General features: G+C 31.5%; 1 protein-coding gene across 1 annotated transcript; it reads left to right on the plus strand.

Moving 5' to 3' along the window:
* The first annotated feature begins 535 nt into the window (after positions 1–535).
* Positions 536–9,639, plus strand: LOC140435572 (cytochrome b5 domain-containing protein 1). The gene is made up of 3 exons (XM_072524320.1): positions 536–995; positions 5,860–6,027; positions 9,381–9,639. Exons 1-3 carry the CDS (start codon positions 637–639, stop codon positions 9,598–9,600), a joined length of 747 nt encoding a protein of 248 aa, XP_072380421.1. The 5' UTR covers positions 536–636; the 3' UTR covers positions 9,601–9,639.
* Positions 9,640–17,801: the final 8,162 nt, after the last annotated feature.

A 17,801-nucleotide genomic window follows, 5' to 3' on the forward strand; every position in this document is an offset into this window, starting at 1 on the left:
CTACAAAATTTTATACAAGAATTGATATAAATTGGTATGTTTAAAAATTTTCAAATACAGTATAAAAATCTGAACTTTTATGCATTTTATGCAAACTTTTATACAAATATGCCAAAATATGAAATATTTGCATAAAATATGCACAATATGCAAAATATGCAATATGCATATTTGCCGAAGTCTAGTAATAACAAAAGTAAATAAACGTCTTATATAAAAAAATGTGAAAATTTACACCATAAAAAGGTATTAAAACGTTAGTATTATTTTGACTTTTGAAATTACCAATTTCAAAAGAGAATTTTCTGAATCTAACCATCATCTGTAAAATTGGTCATTCTTCTACCAATCACAATCAAGCAGACTGACGACATAATTCAGAATTACTCTTTTTAGTTTTTAAAGAAACTATAGTTTAGAAAATGTACTAATGACGGTCGGAAATATAATTATTTAGCATTAAAATAGAAGATACAATTTATTTGGATATTCTGTTGTATATTATTGATACAAAAAAGAAGAGGAATATGGACGTCATTTTAAAATAACTATACATTTGTCATTTATTTGAAAATTTTTACAATTTTTACTTTATACGTAATAAATTATTATAGAATTAATTTTATTCGAACAAATATGAATAACGATAATGATCAATTAGATAAAAAATGGGCATATTACGCCCCTTTCGAAGTAGTAATACACAATACCCCAGAAGATTGTTGGGTCTCCTTTCTTGGTAAAGTTTTTGATATAACTCCGATAGTTGAACGATACAGAAATGAAAGATGTGTACTTCCTCTATTGGCAATGGCAGGAAAGGATATCACTGAATGGTTTGATGAAGCTACCGGAGATATTCAACATTATATTCACCCTGAGACTGGATGCCGTGTGCCGTACTGTCCTCATGGACCTATTCCCGATGTTAGTGTCCAAGTGCCTGCTACAGATTGGGAGCCGTTAGATAGACCGCCTTGGTGGATGGACGAACAGTAAGTAATTTTCTACAAAGGCATTTGATCCTCCCTTCAACAATATCTAAAATAACACAAATATAAACTTATTATTAATAATTATATTAAATTGGTCTAATCTTGACTCTGATACATCGAAGCACCAATATAACAGTTTAGAAGATAACGATAAGACAATAATAATATATTTAAGGGACAACCACCCGCACAACAAAAGAGAAAAAAACAACTAAACGTAGTCGAAAGATCAGTAAATTAGGACTAATCATAAATTACTATTTAAATGGGAATAAGCCACAATTAAAGGTTAAAATACGTTTATTGACGTTTCAATTTCCACTTCGGAAATCGTTCTCAAAATACAAACATTAGTAAATTAAACAAATTTTGTTTTTTTGTTACTTAGTGAAAAATCCTTCTAATAATTTCTTTCGCGGATCATGGACAAGCTGGCTCTATGTAGAATGTTGTTCAACCTTCTGCTTGAATATGCTGGACGTAACTTCAAGCCCTTTGGTATTAGGTTGTTGTCACTACATCTTCGTAAAAATTTGATTGAATTTTGACAATGTGCCAGTTTCTTGTATAGAATTTCCAATCTCCGAAAATTTTGAATGACGCTGGGCCCATAACGGTTTCTTAATATTGTTCTGAAGCTATTTTCTTGTGGCATTTTAAATTAATTACTATTTAAATGGGAATAAGCCACAATTAAAGGTTAAAATACGTTTATTGACGTTTCAATTTCCACTGCGGAAATCGTTCTCAAAATACAAACATTAGTAAATTAAACAAATTTTGTTTTTTGTTACTTAGCGAAAAATTCTTCGAATAATTTCTTTCGAGGATCATGGACAAGCTGGCTCTATGTAGAATGTTGTTCAATAAAATTGAAACGTCAATAAACGTATTTTAACCTTTAATTGTGGCTTATTCCCATTTAAATAGTAATTAATTTATAATGCCACAAGAAAATAGCTTCAGAACAATATTAAGACTAATCATAGCAAACGACGATAAGCCAGGAATGCAGATCAAACTTCTTTTACGTGACTATTTTGCAATTTGTTTATACAGGTTAATGGTTAACATTCTTAGGAGGTGAACAGCTAACTATCCCTCCATCTCCTCAGTGGCGTTCTTAGGGTGCACATTTTCGGTAGTCTGTTTTGCTTTATTTGTACTAGAGTTTTGTATTGATGACGCAGTTACCAGTGTAAAATACTTTGGTATTCTTCAGCATCTAAATTATTCCTGAAATAATCAATTTATTTCCAAATATGGCAGTGTGGTTCGAACAGGATGGCGCACCTTCACACTATCATAAAATTATTAGTCAATATTTGAATACCAGTTTCCCCCAGAGATGAATTGGTCGAAGAGGTGCAATTGAATGGCCGGCAAGATCTCCCGACTTGACTCCACTTGATTTTTTTCATGGGACTATCTTAAGAGCCGGGTCTATGTAAACAGAGCAATTGATTTAAATGATTTAATGGATCGCACACGTCATGAAATTCAGGCAGTTTTTCCAGAAATGATCAATAATTCTATTCGAAACTTCCAAGATAGATTGTATTATTGCCGAGAAACAGACAACCAAACCTTTGAGCACCGCCAAAAAAATGTATTTTTTTTCATTTTAATTGTTACTTTTCAAAATTAATATACTTAACTTGTTCAACAATTACATGTATTATATCTTTGGGCATTTTTCTTGTATTTTATTAGTGATATGGTGTATTACATTAGTTTTTTGATACTTTACTAAAAACAGGAAAAAATAAGCTTTTCTATGATATATGAGGAAGAAACATGCAAACAGCCTTAAGTCACATAAAAATCAAAGTTGAGTTAGATGTGCCAATCCTTTTTCTGTTGTAGGCAAAGTGGTTTATTTTATCTGATTCATGCAAAAAAAATTATTACCAATGGTAAAAGCATGTTAAAAATCACCTTTACATGCAAAACAACTTATTTCCACTATACTGGTCCATGCTAATCAGCTTATTTCCAACCAACGAATAGGAGCTCTGCAACAACCACTCAGCTAACCCAGTCGAGTGTCGTTTGAGTCTTACAAATTTGAGGTTATGTGTTGGTGAAGGAAATGAAGGGACTAGAAAGAAAAGAGTTACAGGAGGAGAAAGGAAAAGTGAAAACATTACCAAGTATGTAGCTTCTAGAAGAGCCAAAGTTTTTGTACCGTTTAAGCACAACAATAAATATTTCACGTGCGTAAAAGTAGGGCCTATCATCAGGCCTTACATCAACGCTTTCAAAGAAGAGTTTTATAAAGTTCCAGACACGAAAAGACAAGACAATATAATTGCAAGTCGGATTCATATAACAAATAAAAAGACATAGGCTTTTTTCAGCTGTCTCTGGTACTAAAACTTCACTATATGTAAAGGTTTTTTGCACTGTTATTGGTATTGGAGAAACTACAATAAAAACATGGCCAAAAAAGTGCATTTTGGGTTTGCCATTTAAGGGAAAAGGGAAGGTGACTCTACCATCAATAAGAACTATTTGAAGAAGGAAAGTTTTGAGAGTATATAAGAAAGCTCAGAGGAGCTGAATCACATTACATAAGACAGGAGCCCAAAAGATTACATCTTAGTAGTGAGTTAAGTATTAGGTAAACTAAGTAAAATATTAACATAGGTTTTAAGTCACCTGCCTCCAATGCTTACAGTACGTGCTGCCTTCTAAAAGAACAAATTAAAAGTGCACCAGAAGAGTTTGCTGAAAAGGCGCAGCTAATGGTTGAAAAGCTGATTCATTCAAGAAGAGCAAAGGCGTTTTGTGAGTACATGGAAATAAATGTTTCTCATTCTGTTAGCCTTTGCTTTGATCTTTAACAAATTCAGCCACAACCGAAAAGTCCAATTCAAGAAGCTTATTACGCGGGACAAATTTGGTTTTATAACTCATGTACTACTGATCTAAAAACTCAAAACCACATGTTCTACGCTTGGATAGAGAAGCAGGCAGGAAAAGTTAGTGTGGAAATATCATCGGCTCTCTTTAACTATTTGAAAGAAGCGATTTTTAGAGCTGTTAAGGTTGTTTAGCGATGGTTGTGTTTCTCAAAATAAAAATAATATTGTCCTGAGAATACTGATTCTTTTTTTGAAAATACACAAAACATTAGTCCAAAGGATTTTATTGTATTTCGCTATACGCGTACATAGTTTTTTACCCGCCGACCGTGTTTCTGGTAGATCAAAAAAGCAGTTGTAAAAAAACTTTTACTAAAAAAAATTTAATGTAACAAGAACACCATGACATCTACAGTGGTATAGGCAAGGTAAGAGCACTAGGAGAATATTGGCCACTTCTTATGACTAAAAAGCTAAGTTAGTACTATAGGGACATCCAATGAATTAGTAAACTGAAGAGAATTGAAATATGCTACCGGACAGAAGAAGAAATTGAAAAAAGGGAAAAGAAAAGTCTTACAAAAATATTGAATTGGTAAGAGTCTTGAAAAACTACAAGTATGAATGAAAAGAGTCGTTTATATATTTGAGAAAGAAAGGGAAAAATAATTTTAGACAAGTGAGACTAGAAGAACTCCCACTACTTCATGTGTTAACCAAAGAAAAGACAAAGATGTTTACAATCTTTTGAAAAAAATGTTTTTCTGACCCACGCCTTGGTTGGTACAAGAGTTTGATTTTTGATGAACCCACTACAGCAGCTGCTGGTGAGGAGCAGGAAGTAATGAGTGACTGTCTCGACTATGAGTGACTTCCATATTTAAAAAACTGTTTGTTTGTGGCATTAACTACCTACTATGGCAATGTTTGTCACTTAGGTAAGACCTACATTATTATTTTACAAAAATAGAAGTTCATTCAGCAAACCATTGTTACTTTACTTTATTGCTTTTTTACTTACATGCAAATCGTCTTATGTTCATAACATTTTACATGCAAAACGCCTTATTTCCACTGAGTTCGTGCAAAAGGTCTTATTACCAAAACAAAATCAATCTTTTAAACTATTTTTTGGCTACCCTAACTGAAATAAGGGTTTTAATCTCATGTTTGGAACCAATACTATTGCATAACATTGATTAGAACTCATTATCCATTTTCAGAGCAAAGCTAGAAGTTTTTCGCCCTCCCTGAAAAATTACTTATTTGTGACTTAAGCTTGTTTGCATTTTACCTCCTCATATCACTTAACCTAGTTTGCTACTTAAAAAAAATCAAGATGGCGGCGATACGCTAAACATCTCATTGATGATCCTAAAATTTCATAAATATATTATAAATACATCAATTTTGATATAAATTTCTGAAAGAACATTACCTATTTTTTGTGTGCAAAAGTTATTAAGATATTATGTTTGTAAATTGATGAGGTATTAACTTTGAAAAGTTTGTCTCTATATGTCTAAATTTTTGAAAAAAGATGAATACGTCAAAAAATGTGAAGTTTTTACCTATGGTACTTAATACAAATTTTATCTAGAATTTTATGCAGAATCTACAAATGCAATAACATACAGGGTGTTCTACTTAAAATAACAAAATTGCTCTTCACTTTCGGTATAACCGGAGGTGGCATGTCTGTCAAAATATTTTCTTTTCGAAAGAGTTCGCCATAAGTTAAACCCCCATAAACCACTCAGAGTATAAGCTTTTCTTCGTGAAACACCCTATATATATATATATATATATATATATATATATATATATATATATATATATATATATATACTAATAAGTTTTAGTTGAAGAACAAGTTTTATACAAAATTATTGTAAGTAACGTTGATAATATTGCTGGCGTTATTGGTATTTGTCAGTTATTCTAATGAATAATTCTACTTAATTTATAATTAATTTATTTATCACGATATTTTGCAGATACCAAATAGGTTTGTTAACCAAAAGAGTACGACCATTACGAGTTGTAAATATGGTTTGTCCATTTTTTAAAGAAGTATTAATAAATGTTTGCAGTGAAGATAATTTTTACAGGATTGAAGAGCGATACAATTTATTTAACAGCGATGCAGCCAGCTATACATGGAGGTAAGTGAATATACAGATTGTTTATATATTCACTTTGTAATCTTAATGGGTAAAATATATTGCAATATATTAGAATAACATCATTGTTGTTGCTGCTAACAGTGTTTGAAACACAACGAAACAATTATTAATATAATTAATAAATGTACATAATTAATTAAATTTAAACTTAAAAATAATATATAATAAATAAAAACGTAAAATAATAAAAGATTACATTGTCTAAAAGAGACTGTATCATTTCACTCTAGATTCATAAAAAAATACTTTTTAAAGATGTTTTTAATCGTCATAGGGAAAATCCTTTTCGTATTCCGAAATATGTATATAAAACTTTAAGGTTGTGAGTAAAATCAAACGTATACACCAAACCTAGTACGACAGCACAAATTCGAGAAAAATTAAAGATATATCTTGAAATCGTGGATGTATTGCTTTATTCAGGAGATCTTTATATGCTATAATGAATAACCATCTTAAAACGACGAGAGATTACTTGATATCTTTGAGAGAAGAATACTTTGAAAGATTTTTGGGACCGTAAATGAAAATGGGCTCTGGCGTCGAAGATATAACTTCGAATTAGGTTTCAGATTAGGATTTAAAACCCAAAGGGCAGAAGAAGTAAACTACGACCTCGTGTCGAAGATGATGTAGAAGAAGACCTTATGATTCTAAGGATCGGAAGATGGAGGGAAGCTACGAGCAGACCAAGATCCACAAATGTTTATCGAACCAATTATGATGATGATGAATGAATAACCATGCCCGTAAAGATGTGTTCAAATACGTTTGATCCTTGTAAGAATGGGAAACTAAGAAAGTCCAATAATTAGACTTGTATAGGCAAGAAATATAATAAGAGGTGTAAGACTATACACTTTCTAATCAAATACTAATACAAATAATTTGGGTAGATGATACATTGGTCTGTAATTAGTTTTAAAATTCCTTTTTTTTCCCGATGCCAGGATTACCATATTTAACCAAACAAATGCTGATGCCACAAAAATAAAATTTACTGCATTTGCTAACAACTTTCCATTTCTAAATACTAACCTATAAATAAGTATAAAATTTTAAAAATAAACATATAAACGGTTGTCTTTTATTACATTAATTCTAGGCACGATCTATCCGGTCTGCAACAACGACTATGTCGTCTGCAAACCTCAAGTTGTTCAGAAACTTCCCATTTATCTTTACTCTGTAGCATTTTAAGATTCCTTGGTATATATTGAAATTCCCTCGTATTTGCTAAAACACCGATGAATATTATTAGTGTATTTTATTTCCTATCGTACTTATTAAAACACCAAAAACATCCTTTTTGCGTCGACGAGTTGATATAAGCACATTTTACAGTTTGTTTAAATATATTACAGACGCATATTCTTTGGTATTTTATTTTGATCGAAGCCGCTTAATATTCTGCCTTTCAAATCAATATTCCCGTTTAGTGTTTTGTTTATACTAAGTTAAGCGAATGATTTTTAAGAATTTACTCACTCTCGCTGAGGCCGTTGTCAAGAGCAGCTGGCTTCAGGTTAGTCCAAATTTTACGTCGAATTTGTAATGTTTTCTCGTTCTTCGTCCCTTTTCATGGACATCTAGTATGCAGTGGCAGTTAATTGTGCAGTATGTGTAGTTACAGAAGAGGTTTACGAACGTTGGCCATTGTGAGCAGATGTGTTTAATTTAGTCGGAAGAAACCATTCGGAAGAAAAGGAAGAGCCTTTTTCTTTCATCCAACAGGAAGTTTCCTCGAAGTGGCGTCCCATTTTAAATAGCTAGAGGACCTTCTTGTGTTTTGTTTGGCCATTTGTCCAGGAGATTCATGAAAGTACCCTTTTTTTGTTTCATTTTTGTAGTTGCCCTAATCCAATCGCTTGTCATTCACTTTTCCACGACGCAGTTTCTCCAAATAAACCCTGAGCGCCGTTCGCAACAGTTTCGTTTATTTTGCTTTCCCTATCTCCACCCCCAGTAATTTCTGTCCCCAATTTTCAACCCCCATAGTAATACCCTATGTGGTAGGCAAAATATTCGTTACAACTCCAATATTTTCCCAATTATTGTTTCTCATGGCTCCCTGTAATAAAGCGGTGAATAGTTTAGGAAACAGGGTGTCTCCTTGCCTAATACCCTTATCCAAGTGAAATGTATTTGCGTCGCCATAGTACATTCTCACTGCAATAGAATACCAATGATAACCGGAATAGGGCAGGGTGACAGTCTAAGCCTCCTATTATTTAATAAGTAATGAATGAAATTATAAATGAAGTAAAACAATCTGGAAAAGGATACAGAATGGGTAACAAGGAAATTAAAATTAAAATACTCCTCTATCAGTTCTAGTAATCAGCAAAAAAATTGAGGATGCAAATAGCTGTAAGACGAGAAAGACTTTCACAGTATCTATAGAGCCTAAAAGATATAAACTCTCAATTTACAATCACATCGTAGAAAAAGTAATGACATTTAAATACCTGGGCGTAAATATAACAAGTGACAGAAATCTAAAAGACGAAATAAGGGCCCAAGCAATAAAGGCACCACTAATATCAGGATATCTTACAGACATATTTTGGACATAAGACATGCATAAGATCGATCATGACTTATGCAATAGAGACCACCTCGGAAAACACAACAACGAAGAGAGTGTTAAGAACCACTTAAATGTGAACTGCCACTGCAAGTAAACACAGGACTTGAATCAATAGGTGTACCTAATAACTCATATCATAGTGTTCTTGTTTAATTTTGTCCAGTACATTCAACTGATATATTTAACAACAATACTGAAACAAAATATTTAAAAGAGAATTAATATAACGCTTCTTTGATATTTCTTTGAAGTTTATAAATTACACTACTACCACTTTCCTTCTCTCCTTCTTGTTCTCGGCTTACCTCGTTTTCTCTGGCCTTCTGGTCTTTTTCTCTATTTTAGCATTTCCTTCAATATTCGTTGTTCATCTATTCTTTGTATATGTCCGAACCAGATAAGTTGTTTTATTGATAAATTATCTGTGATTGTTAGTTTCTTTCCCATTATTTCTCTAATTCGTTCGTCGTTAATCCTTTCTCTTCTAGATCTTCCTGCTGTTCTTCTTCGAAAATCTATTTTTGTTGCTCTCAGCGTTGCCAATGTTCTTTCTTTCAGTGACCACACTTCACAGCTGTATATAGTGGTATTTTTCACTTAAGTTTCGTCTTTTTATTTTCTTTGCTGATGAATGGGTCCCATAAAATACACTTAACGCTTCTAAATCAAAAAGTAATTACTCTTAACGTTTCTAAAAAGTAGTTTATTTCTTACGACACTTTTATCATTTTATATCTTTTAGGTATAAGTCTAAAAATATAGACATGAATAAAACGATGGAAGAAAACGGCATTTTAGATGAACGAGACACATTTACACGTTTGGGATTACCCCAAAATTATTATGTACCAAGCGTTTTTCTCTACTATAATGATGATTTAAAATACTGCGATTTCGATGACGATGAATGTGAACCCTTACCATCAGATTTTGGATTGTGTTGTTTAAAATCACGATTTTAAATAAAATATTTAAAAGGTTGTAAAGTTTTCTATGGGAAAATAAAGTATAGAATATATATATATATATATATATATATATATATATATATATATATATATATATTTATATAATATATATATAAATATATATATATATATATATATATATATATATATATATATATATATATATATATCTTTAAGGAATATGACCGTTTAATTTAATATAAAAAATGTGCACTCGTAAGTGAAAGGGATATTTTCGGTCAATTTGGAGATTAAAAAAGAAAAGAGTTGTGCTACTTTATCTTTTTATTGAATACGTTTCGCCCACTGTTCAATGGGCATCGTCAGTTCATCTAAAAGAATGGTATTAGCGATACATCTAATATAAAAAAAAAAAACAATAAGTAAACGATCTTACCTTTAAAAGATCTGTAGCATTAAGATATTAGTATGGTGAAGACACATCAAAAATTAATTTACTAAATAAAACAGCAAAAAACACAGAATGCCGGAAGATTCCCAATTTAAGTAATTTTATATTAATTAGTTTTATAATTTAACTTCTAAAAACATTGATGGATTCTAAAATCTATCAAAAAAAAATTTAATTGTCAATTTTGGAATGTTATATTAACAACGGCAAGGATAGGGATCTTGACTGTCATGATCATATCATGTAAAATAAAGTATTTGAAAGTTCGAATGTCAGAACTGACAATCAGATGGTGAGATTGAAGGAAAAGTTTTTTAGATGCCAACATAAATGTTATGATATAATAAAAGAAGTTGAAGAAGAAACCAATAATTTAAAAGTAGAATACGAAAGAATCAATTTTGTAGTATTAGTGCATGGTAAATTTGGCTTAAGTTGCTGATATCAGTTCTCTTATTTAATGCATTAGGTTGTTTCAAAATATGACACATCTCCATAAACTGTCTCTTATTAAGGTTACGTTCTCTACAGAGAATTCTAACACCATCAAAATTCACAGTATGTTTGGTGTTGATTGCATGTTCTGCAAGGGCACAAGTATGTTTAGAAAGTTTAATGTCACTACGATGTGAAGTAAGGCGTCCTTTAAGGGAACGGCCAGTTTGACCAATATAACATGCATCACATTCAGAACAGGGTATGTGATAGACTACATTCACTTGTTCCAAAAAGGAAAGAGGTGTTTTAATTTTAGAAAACAAGTTCCTGACAGTCTTTGAATTATTGATAGCAATCTTAACCGGGATATTGTTCTGTTTGTACAATTTAATAAGCTTTTCAGTAACATATGGGAAATAGGGTAGTGAAGAGTAATGGGTGGTGGAAGTTGCAATGTTAGGAGAAAGTAGAGTATTGTTGTTCATAATATTATTAGAAATCATTCTAAGTTGATCGCCATTAGGTAAATCATCAATAGAAGACCCAAAACTTGTTGAAAAAAGGTATTTATTTATGAGAGATGTAGGGTAAGAATTGTCAGATAGTATACTTCTGAGTAACAAAAGAGAATCCCTTTTGTTATCAGGATGTGTTAACCTATGGACCCTACAGCTGAGTGCTTTTATAAGATTTATTTTGTATTTGATAATATTAAATCTTATAAAAGCACTCAGCTGTAGGGTCCATAGGTTAACACATCCTGATAACAAAAGGGATTCTCTTTTGTTACTCAGAAGTATACTATCTGACAATTCTTACCCTACATCTCTCATAAATAAATACCTTTTTTCAACAAGTTTTGGGTCTTCTATTGATGATTTACCTAATGGCGATCAACTTAGAATGATTTCTAATAATATTATGAACAACAATACTCTACTTTCTCCTAACATTGCAACTTCCACCACCCATTACTCTTCACTACCCTATTTCCCATATGTTACTGAAAAGCTTATTAAATTGTACAAACAGAACAATATCCCGGTTAAGATTGCTATCAATAATTCAAAGACTGTCAGGAACTTGTTTTCTAAAATTAAAACACCTCTTTCCTTTTTGGAACAAGTGAATGTAGTCTATCACATACCCTGTTCTGAATGTGATGCATGTTATATTGGTCAAACTGGCCGTTCCCTTAAAGGACGCCTTACTTCACATCGTAGTGACATTAAACTTTCTAAACATACTTGTGCCCTTGCAGAACATGCAATCAACACCAAACATACTGTGAATTTTGATGGTGTTAGAATTCTCTGTAGAGAACGTAACCTTAATAAGAGACAGTTTATGGAGATGTGTCATATTTTGAAACAACCTAATGCATTAAATAAGAGAACTGATATCAGCAACTTAAGCCAAATTTACCATGCACTAATACTACAAAATTGATTCTTTCGTATTCTACTTTTAAATTATTGGTTTCTTCTTCAACTTCTTTTATTATATCATAACATTTATGTTGGCATCTAAAAAACTTTTCCTTCAATCTCACCATCTGATTGTCAGTTCTGACATTCGAACTTTCAAATACTTTATTTTACATGATATGATCATGACAGTCAAGATCCCTAGCCTTGCCGTTGTTAATATAACATTCCAAAATTGACAATTAAATTTTTTTTTGATAGATTTTAGAATCCATCAATGTTTTTAGAAGTTAAATTATAAAACTAATTAATATAAAATTACTTAAATTGGGAATCTTCCGGCATTCTGTGTTTTTTGCTGTTTTATTTAGTAAATTAATTTTTGATGTGTCTTCACCATACTAATATCTTAATGCTACAGATCTTTTAAAGGTAAGATCGTTTACTTATTGTTTTTTATATTAGATGTATCGCTAATACCATTCTTTTAGATGAACTGACGATGCCCATTGAACAGTGGGCGAAACGTATTCAATAAAAAGATAAAGTAGCACAACTCTTTTCTTTTTTAATCTCCAAATTGACCGAAAATATCCCTTTCACTTACGAGTGCACATTTTTTATATATATATATATATATATATATATATATATATATATATATATATATATATATATATATATATATATATATATATATATATATGATCAAGCAACAAAACACTGAAAACTTTTGTTTTTAACACAAATTTTTATTATAATTAATTATCACTACAGCTGTCAATACTTTCAGCTCTCAGAACAAACAACAACTTAAGCAAATATACTAAGAACAACAATGTCCAAAAGAACAAGCACTTACACAGTGGGATACAAATTTACATATATCGACTTGTATTGGTCAAACCGGTAGAACCTTTAACAAACATATGGCAGAACACAAAGGGGCTTTCAATAATAGAAAAACACATTCTACTAATCTATATAATAATCTATATCATAATTCTAATAATCATTCTTTTAATAACCAATTTCAAATTCTTCACATTCAAAATAAAGGCCTTAAGCTATCATTATTAAGAAACGCTGTAAACATAATATTGAGTGGAGAGAAAGAATGGAGAGAAGTACACTGTCTAATTTCTGGGGTGATGAAGAAAAAGGAGCAGGAGAACAGAGGAGGAAATTGAGCCAGGTATCTGAAATTTATGGTTATGAAATTTATGGTTAATATTATTTATTAGTTTATGGCCTAACGTCTGAAACATTTTCTGATTTACGGTAACAGGTATGGTTATTTATAAATGTTTAGTTTTTTATTTTAGTTGTTCATTGAGTGGCAAAACCTTCTCTCTGGAACGGTGGTTAAGGTTTTAGCCGGAACACGTTTTGTTCCGTGACGTAGATGTCCAAAAAAGATTTCCCCCACCGTTGCCTGTCAGAATTCAATGGATACCTTCTTAGGCTCTTACTGGAATATGGAAATACGGCAATTAAAAAAAAAGCTATCATTATTAGAATCTATGGAAATTATTAAATTAAAAAATACAAATATAATTCTGAATGACCATCTTGAGACAAACAGTTTTCCCCTCTTTAACTTATTTAGTTAAAGACTATAAAGTGTTGGACACAACAAATATAACTCACTTGAGAAAGGCACTCTGCCAAAACAACTGTAGTGATAATTATTTATAATTAAAATTTGTGGAGGTGTTGAAAAAAAAAAATTTCAGTGTTCTATTGCTTGATAAAATGAACCGCCACCAAATAACGGTCGAATCCATTACATAATTATTTAAAGGTAAAGGATCTAAACACAACCTTAACCTACCATCATTTGTTTATACAACTACTAAATTATCAACCCATTCTGTTGGTTCATCCATTTTGTGGACAAATGACGGGTTGCAGTTTCTTGATTTTTAAAAAATGAGCCGGTCATTTGGATGACCAAACATAAAGAACATAAAAATTGTAATGCAGTTAATGATGCCTGGAAAAAATACAAGATAACATATCTGTCCAGTCCACTATAAATGAGCTTAAAAAAAAGATTTGCTAATGGCCACATGTTTTAAAGTTTCTCGTTTGAGATCCTGCAACATATGGGTGGCGCTGTATCTATAAAAAATATTTATACATATTTTTTTCAGTTTTTGTATTTTCAATGCTGTTATAGTGAATTTTAAATACAGGTATTTACCTGTTTCGACTTTTATTTAATGAGACCATCAACCATCTTCTTCTCTTTTTTTTTAATTTAATTAAATCAGCAAAGCTCATCACAAAAAAGCTGCGGAAGCAACAACGAGATTTTCCGGACGACCTCTATCCATATTGACTGTCGCACCATTAATTTAGTTCTTAAGGTTTTTAAGAATACTTGCGTATACTTTTCCAAGGCGAAGAACTCCATGGTTTTGTACATAAGCGAAGCAAAAATGTAAAGAATAGATAAAAGCTTGCCTGAAATATATGTCAACCAAAACACAAGAGGCATATCATAATTACAAGACAATTAAAAACGAAACCCATGCACTTGTAAGAAAAATAAAAAATGATCACTGGGAACGCTTTTCGAAAGCAATGGAACATGATTTTTACGGCCTGCAAAAGGAAATATGGCGCTCTATAAGAGGTCAAAAAACGGAGGTAAAGGAACTAATAGACCAAAACACATAGAAAAGGATACGTAGATTGACTACCTAAAAAAGCTCTATGCAAAGAAAAAATAAACGACGCTAGAACCGGAAACAACAGAAATTATCACAAATAAAGAACTTAATATAAATGTACAGGAAGTTTCTAAAATACCTGTAAACCTGAAGAACAGAGAAGGAGCAGTTAAAGACGGGATACCAAACGAATTACTGAAATATTGTGGAGCTGCAATGACAGAACAATTAACAACATTAATTAATAAAATTATAAAACACAATAAAATACCGGAAGAATGGAGAACAGTTAGAAAAAGTAGATAAAAAACAGTCAGAAAACTACAGAGGTATAAACTTGTTAAATACTAGGTTAAAACTTTACAAGTGTTAATAAATCAGAGGATTTATTAAGTTTGGCAAATGAACAACAGGGTTTTCGTAGTGGAAGATCGTGGACAGATGCAATATTCGTTATAAAGCAAATTACTGAGAAATCACTAGAGTATAATAGACCAGCATTTCTATCTGATTGACCTAAAGAAAGCGTTTGACAGAGTAAGTCTCCAAGATGTAATCCATCTTCTGTATAATAGATAAGTTCCATTAAATATTATAAAAACTATCGAAAACATTTACCAAAACAACAAAATAGAAGTCAGAATAGATGGACAACTTACAGCACCTATAGAAATAGGTAGCGTAATAAGACAAGGGGATTCATTGAGCCCCATGCTCTTCAATTTGATCATGGATGAAATCATCAAAAGCGTTAACAAAGAAAGAGGATACAGAATGGGAAACAAAGAAATAAAAAACTCTGTTACGCAGACGACGCAATATTGATAGCCCAAGATGAAGATAGTCTACAAAGACTGGTCCACAGATTTAACATAAGAGCATAAGAATTTAATATGACAATCTCATGTCAGAAAACTAAAACAATAGTAGTCAGCAAAGAACCAACCAGGGAAAACCAAATACCTGGGAATTACACTGTCTTGAAGTGAGAGATCAAGTACAAAAAGCAAATGGAAATGCCTTAATAACACAATATGGCGAAACAAAGACATTAACAATGAGATGAAGTCAAGAATTTATAAAGCCAGTGTAAGACCAATAATGACATAATGCCTCAGAAACAAGACTCGACACAGCCATAACGCAAAGGCTACTGGAAACGGCAGAGATAAGAGTACTGAGAAGAATTACAGGAAATACGCTGAGAGATCGAAAGAGAAGTGAAGATATTAGAAGAAAATGTAACGTACAGTGTATAAATGAATGGACACAAAATAAAAAAAAGAATGGAATAACCACATAAGCAGAATGGAGGAGACCCATGTCGTCAAAATAGCAAGAGATAAGGTCACTAATCGGTAGAAGAAGTATCTGACGACGGCGCAAAATATGGAGTGACAACCTTCCTGGGTAGATGGAGAGGTATTAATCCGCCAATGAACAAGCAGAATTGCTAATAAAGAGTAAAAATAAAAAGAAGATAATCTATCCAATGAAATGCTCGCTGTAATAGGAATCGCATGTCAAGAAAATCTGAATATTCCCTATAAATTTTTTCAAATTTAAAATATTGAAAAAAGGAGAAAATTGCGTACAACCTTTATTGTTTGACTTTTGCTATATTTAACTTATGGTTACCATATTTTATTAAGAGATATTCATTTTTTGTTATTTTTACAATATCGTTCAAATTTAAACCTTTTTTTTAAGGCAAGCAGTTACAGGTAGCACCAGTGTCTAATTTAAAATTATTAGTTTTATCATTAATAACAACCTTAGTTGTCCACAAGTTGACTTGATCATTTCCATAATTTATATTATTTAATAAGATACTGTCGAAATATTGTAGGTATACCACCTACAGCTGTGTCATAACTATCATGTGCAACCTCATATACTTAGTTCTGGCCTCTGTATAATTTTTATTCCAAGTTAGACTTTTTTGACCAAATTCCCATCTACGTTTTTTGCCACAATTAGGGACAAACAAAAGAATTTTGTTGATAACAGTAGTCGTTTCGAAGCAGTCGAGTAGTAATTAACCCTGTTCAGTAAGCGCGGCTTCACACGTACCCAGTCGCCGGTTACACGGCACCGTGTACACGAGAGTGTACATATTAATCGATGCTTCCACACATACCGTGCTCGTTGAAAGGCTAACCGGGAACCGTGATGTTGCCGGGCATACCCACTATAAATACACCTAAAATTAATCGAAACCGACAAACGCCGGTTTAGTTATTTTAAAATAAATTATCCATTTTTTTCCTTACTTTAATGTGACTGAAAATTTTTTAGAATTCGAGCCTAAAAGTTAACAAGGTAAGGATTTTTATATTTAATTACAGTCCGCTTTAAAAATATGTTTATAAAACCAGTATTTGCCACACTATATTTTTTGGTCATTCGTTGCTGCGATTGTTTATAATCATATATTTCGTTGTTGTTTTGCCGATTCAAGTTCAATCATTACCGATTCGTATTTGATTAATTTATTTAAAGTAATTGAAATTGGTATATTAGTAGTGTTAAAATCTAATTAACTCGTTCCCTTTTTGTAGCGTATAGAAAAAACCTGTTCTTCAAACGACATAACTAGAATTTAGTTTTTGCGTCTGCTTCGTGTACGCATCGAGTAAAAACAGTTATTTCGTATTTATTTCAATATAATTTTAGTGATTATTTTGAAAAATATATACTTAACTACCATTTTTGGGATATTTTGGTTTTTGTTCCAGTTTATTTCTGAGTCATTGATCAGTTTTTAAAAGAATTTCAACATTTATCATTAAACAATATGCCTAAAAGTTAAAACGAATTAAAATTAGAAAAATTGCGCGCTAAAAGGGAAAATATTTTTCGTAGAGCTCAATTATGTTATGATGCCTTAGATATAGTACCTTTGGAAAAACTTTATCAGAATATGTGGAAGTTGTTCAAGATATTGTTGTTTTAAAACCAGAGATGGATCCAGATGCTGACGATACTTACAATACGCAGTTTGATGCGTTTGACGATATGTATTTCAATATTGATTTTTAGCTTCTTTATTGATAAACACACATGTTGTTTGTTTCGAATAATAAAACCAAATATAAAAAATTCTAATATTAAAATGCCTAAATTTGATGGTAAAGATATGTTCCTGTGGCCTGTTTTCTATCAAAATTTCAAACAATTTGTGCATAACAAAATAGAATAGAATAAGTTATAGTATTTCTTAACCTTTCAGTAGACGAA

This window comes from Diabrotica undecimpunctata, chromosome 3 (genome assembly GCF_040954645.1).
Source record: "Diabrotica undecimpunctata isolate CICGRU chromosome 3, icDiaUnde3, whole genome shotgun sequence".
Lineage (NCBI taxonomy): Eukaryota > Metazoa > Arthropoda > Insecta > Coleoptera > Chrysomelidae > Diabrotica > Diabrotica undecimpunctata.

What these genes read in the sequence shown, in the direction of transcription:
- LOC140435572 (XM_072524320.1), top strand. Translation starts at nt 637, where the DNA reads ATGAATAACGATAATGATCAATTAGATAAAAAATGGGCATATTACGCC. An exon ending in CCTTGGTGGATGGACGAACA is followed by an intron (nt 996 to 5,859) that starts GTAAGTAATTTT and finishes GATATTTTGCAG; the next exon opens with ATACCAAATAGGTTTGTTAA. An exon ending in GCAGCCAGCTATACATGGAG is followed by an intron (nt 6,028 to 9,380) that starts GTAAGTGAATAT and finishes TATATCTTTTAG; the next exon opens with GTATAAGTCTAAAAATATAG.